Genomic DNA, 5000 nt, shown 5'->3' on the forward strand with positions numbered 1-5000 from the left:
GTTGAAACTGAATGGCATGGCAAAATGTGAGGTTACTAGAACCAACTCGTCTTTAGTTGTACTTTGTGTTAAACTTTTGTGTTAAAATTGGAGTGTTTTTATATCCTTGAAAAATATATGTTTGGGTATTGAAGTTACCTTGCTGTGATGTAATTGACATCGTCACTGTCAAGTGGAAACTTTGTATGTCCAAAACCGTTTGTTTTTCATTATTTAAAAAATTGTAATAGTGAAAATAGCCGATCTATGAGCTCACAACGCGTCGCATTGTGACACGTTGTGACAATATATTTTCCATGCAACTCGATAAGATGCTTTCAAAGCTAGCTCACCATATCTAGCCGATTGTCTCCTCAATGTCTGTTGTCCGAGTTATGTGAGACTAGCTTGGAAGTATTCCACCGCTTTTCCTTTGGGTTGTCTACAAGTGATGTGGCAGCTTTAATGGCTTCATAGAGTCCTTTGACAACACTGTCAAATTAAAATGTGTTTGTTTATACATTGTCTTTGCTATAGTGCCGTCAGAATTGGCCAAAACATAACTTTTAAATCGAATGTCGCATATATATAACTTTGTTATTTGAATACCGCAGAAGTCTCTTTCTTTCTCTGTATTGCGTCGGCCGCGGTTGTTGCTGAAAATCGCTCTCTCTTGCGTGACATGAATGATTCATATCTTATTCTATTCAAAACGAACGACCGCCCCGCCCACGTCCATTGAGTTCAGTGGACAGGTGGCGCCATCTTGAGAGGTTTTCGGCTATTACTTTCAATAGTGTGACGTCACGGTCTCTTTCTACATAGCATCATGTTCAACAAGTTTATGTACTGTAATGGTTTACAAGCCCAGACTTCCCGGAGAACGGACACTCCGAGCATCGTACTGAGCCTGTGATGGAAGCATGGAACAATCTCCTTCCTTGACATGAAACTGGAAATTATAGTCAAAATAATAGATTATTTTGAAATATATTGACAACAAAAAAAAACTAGCCGATATTTAATCAACTAAAACTAAAACATTTCAGATGACTAAAATGTGACTAAAACTACATGGAATTCAATTCAAAAGGCTATGACTAAAACCACATCCAAATTTGTGGTCAAAATCAACACTGGACGTGGAGGTCATCTCTTTGGGGCCGTGTCCACAGAGGTGTTCTTTCCCCAGGTCAAAACGTCTGCTCGCCTTTAACCCATTAAGACCTGAGACTATTCTTTAAAAAAATCTAAATCCTAACAGTTTTTTGAAAAAAATATAGAAATTTTTTTTTCACGATTTTTCAAAAATAGCAGATCTACAAGCTCATAGCGCGGCACTCGGTGCCGCGCTATGAGCTTGTATATCTGCTATTTTTGAATAGCCAAAGGCATCTAAAGTGACACAGAAGCGTTCCAGGTATCATTGGGTTAAACGCTTCTAAAGTTGAAAACATTCCAGCTCTCAGCAAGCAGATAAAAAAAACCGTCATGTGTAACGAGACTCTCAGCACAAAACAGACTCTCAGCGCCTCGTCACACTGCTGGAGTTTCCAGAAACACGTACGGCGCTCCCGTTTTAAACTATTACAAACATACGCTGCAAACATCTTGGTGGAACTATTTCAAGCTCAGAAAGAATAACGTGCAGAAATGCATTAGCCTATACAGTAGTGTTAATGCACCAAAGTTTAAGTATTAACACATCGACCGCCAGAGGTTAATCTCATAATGTACTCACCAGTGCCAAGGTGTTTTTGTTGTTTTTTTGTTTTTGTCGCCATAGATCTTGTTAAAATCCTTAAGATTGAGCTCTACACGGTCTGTTTACATCCGCGAGATCTCCCTGTATCTCCCAGTGAAGATCGCGTGTCAAACGGGGTATCCATGTTGTAGTTAGAGCGGATTACGTTAAACAGTGAAATGCGAGGAGAAAAAACTACAGGAAGAGAATTGAGTTTCAGTTTCGTCTGTAGAATGGGAGCGGGCGTGATCGTCAAAACCGGATCCCAAATAATTATATTTCCGGTCATCAAACCGGAAACGGAAGTGGATCAAAAAAATTCCGAAAGTGCACCCGGACCGCGCATGCGCGAAAAGACCGCAGCCCGTAGGGCTACGGTCTCGGCGCTTAACAGTTGGATTTAACGGACCGTAGGACTACGTTCTTGGCGGTTAATGTGTTAAGTGTTAAGTTTAATAGTAAATAATTCATATTTATAGAACTCAGTGACACAACTCAGTCAACATCATTCTTCCATCACATGACTTATGCCCTTTCACAGCTTCGGTCATGCCATGACATCAGACCACGCGTGCGCGCACACACACACACACACACACACACACACACACACACACACACACACACACACACACACACACACACACACACACACACACACACACACACACACACACACACACACACACACACACACACACACACACACACACAGTTATTCTAATTGCTGTAAATGCCAGTGTTGGTCACTGACATCAGTGAGCCCACAAACTACACAGTTCACAATGTTTCACAGTGTAACTGTGTGTGTGTGTGTGTGTGTGTGTGTGTGTGTGTGTGTGCGTGTGTGTGTGTGTGTGTGTGTGTGTGTGTGTGTGTGTGTGTGTGTGCGTGTGTGTGTGTGTGTGTGTGTGTGTGTGTGTGTGTGTGTGTGTGTGCGCGTGTGTGTGTGTGTGTGTGTGTGTGTGTGTGTGTGTATTAATATTAGCAACTAATCGATGCCAAAAAGGTTCAAATTCATTTTCAAAACCAATTAGTCTGATTAGTCACTTAATCCCTATTCAATAGTTTTTCTTACAATCGATGAATTCTTATAATCAAATACTTTGATTGAACTGTTGCAGGCCTAATACTGTATTTGACCATTTGCAGTGTGTGAATGACACAGAGACAGCACAGGAAGTGACAGACTGGGGACAGGAAGTGACTGACACGGTGAGGTCAGAGGTCATGATGGAGACTCACGGCGGGTACGAGCAGTTTGTTGACTTCCTCCACGGCGCGCTTGAGCTTGATCTCAGCGCGGTTCTGAGCGTCTTCCACTGTTATCAGGACATGAAGGTCCTCGTTCAGATGCTCCCAGTTAGGTTTACCTCTGTTCTGCTCCTCCTGAGAGAGAGAGAGAGAGAGAGAGAGAGAGAGAGAGAGAGAGAGAGAGAGAGAGAGAGAGAGAGAGAGAGAGAGAGAGAGAGACAGACAGACAGACAGACAGACAGACAGACAGACAGACAGACAGACAGACAGACAGACAGACAGACAGACAGACAGACAGACAGACAGACAGACAGACAGACAGACAGACAGACAGACAGACAGACAGACAGACAGACAGACAGAGGAAGGGAGAGATGCTTTATTATCTTGGATACGATCATCACAAAACAAATGTATCGCTGTGTCGGGCAGAGACCTTATCTCCATATTCTAACGTTTTGTGTTTTTTCGTAAATTAACACCCTACTTGATCATACTACAGCGTCACACAAAAGCATCAAAAGTAGCAGATCTACAAGCTCGAAGCGCTGCGTGAAGCGACACGTTTTGAGTTTGTAGTTCTGCTACTTTTGCTACTTTTGCTACTTTTACTACTTTTGCTACTTTTGCTACTTTTGCTACTTTTGCTACTTTTGCTACTTTTGCTACTTTTGCTACTTTTGAAATTGAATCCTGAAAAGTACCAGTTTTGGACATATGAGGTTTCCACCCGACAGAGACCATATACAGTAATGCAGTTCACGCTTCAGTTTGTTGCACTGGCTGGCACAAAGCCAGGGAGCCTGCAAAGACTCGTGACAAAGTAGGCGTTTCTCTCATTACTTTTTGCTGATTGGTTGAAGGACAGCCAATAAGATGCTTTTTCCCATGTTCCGCAATCGCTCCCCCATGCTCTGGACCGGCGGGAATAGCTCCGGTCAGAGAAATTGACAGGTCACCACATTTGGCTGCAACACCCGGAAACTTTTTTGGCTTTTTATATAACTATGGGATTTCCTTAGTGAGAGAGAAAAGGCAGAGAAGCTAGTGCGCATCTGATTTACTTAAAATCATTCTTGTTTTTTTTCAAGGTCCCCCATAACTCTGAGAGCGTACAAATGGAACCAAATGGACCCGTATGGTTAACGGGTCCACTTGGATCCATTTGTACACTCACAGAGTTACAGACCTGTAAAGGTCCATTTGGAACTCCCTCAAGGAAAATGGAAAATGCTTTGTGTGTGGACACAGACCCTGAATACTGCCTCGGAACTGAGTTCTGAATTCTAGAATTCCAACCACTCAGTCATTCTGCCTCGATCTCCGCTGTTTGTTTTCATCAGTCTGCGACGTGCTTTGACATTCGTTTCGGAGATTTCACCATTTCTGGCGACAGGCACAGTGGACAAAAGTGTGTGCTGTCTCTCTCCATTCACTAATTGCCATCTGGATGTGTTTGTTGTGAAATATTGACATCAAATGAAAATCCAAATATCAAAATATTGAATCAAGCGACCTAATGGATCATGGATCATATCGTCTCTGTCGGGAGGAAACCTCACATGTCCAAAACTGTTACTTTTTAGGGAATCATATTCAAAAACAGGAAAAGTAGTAGATCTACAAGCTAAAATCGAGCTTGTGTATCTGCTACGTTTGAGGGAAAAAACTGAAAAAGTCCACATATGGAGATTGGAGGTCTCTGCCTGACAGCAACGATATAGTGATATAGTTTTATGTTCAGGCTTGCTGGAACATATTGTAGGGACCTGCAATATGAAGAAGGAAGACGGGACGTCCAAATATTCCATTTTACAAGCTTCTGAGCCACAAAAAGGAGCCAAATCCAGGCAAGAAGCACCTTTGTTTGCACCTACTAGGGTGTAACGTCACTGTGGGTGCAGATCTTGGTGGTAGTAGCAAATATTCAAACGAGAATTTTGCTAAAAGAACAGCAGTGGCTCTCAAACTTTTTTTCAAGGTTTTAAGGAATTAATTTTCTTTTTTTTACATTTCGTTTTGA

The 5000-nt window shown here is 42.1% G+C and overlaps 1 protein-coding gene across 1 annotated transcript in view; it reads right to left on the reverse strand.

The window, feature by feature from the left end:
• Nucleotides 1-5000, reverse strand: part of LOC308099930 (protein quaking-B-like) — a 24182-nt gene that overhangs the window by 14525 nt on the left and 4657 nt on the right. Inside the window, exon 3 of the mRNA XM_080448793.1 lies at nucleotides 2969-3112. Coding sequence (XP_080304919.1) covers nucleotides 2969-3112 — 144 coding nt within the window. The remainder of the gene's footprint in view (nucleotides 1-2968; nucleotides 3113-5000) is intronic.

This window comes from Gymnoscopelus braueri (assembly GCF_963280865.1).
Source record: "Gymnoscopelus braueri genome assembly, chromosome: 14".
Classification (NCBI taxonomy): Eukaryota; Metazoa; Chordata; class Actinopteri; order Myctophiformes; family Myctophidae; genus Gymnoscopelus; species Gymnoscopelus braueri.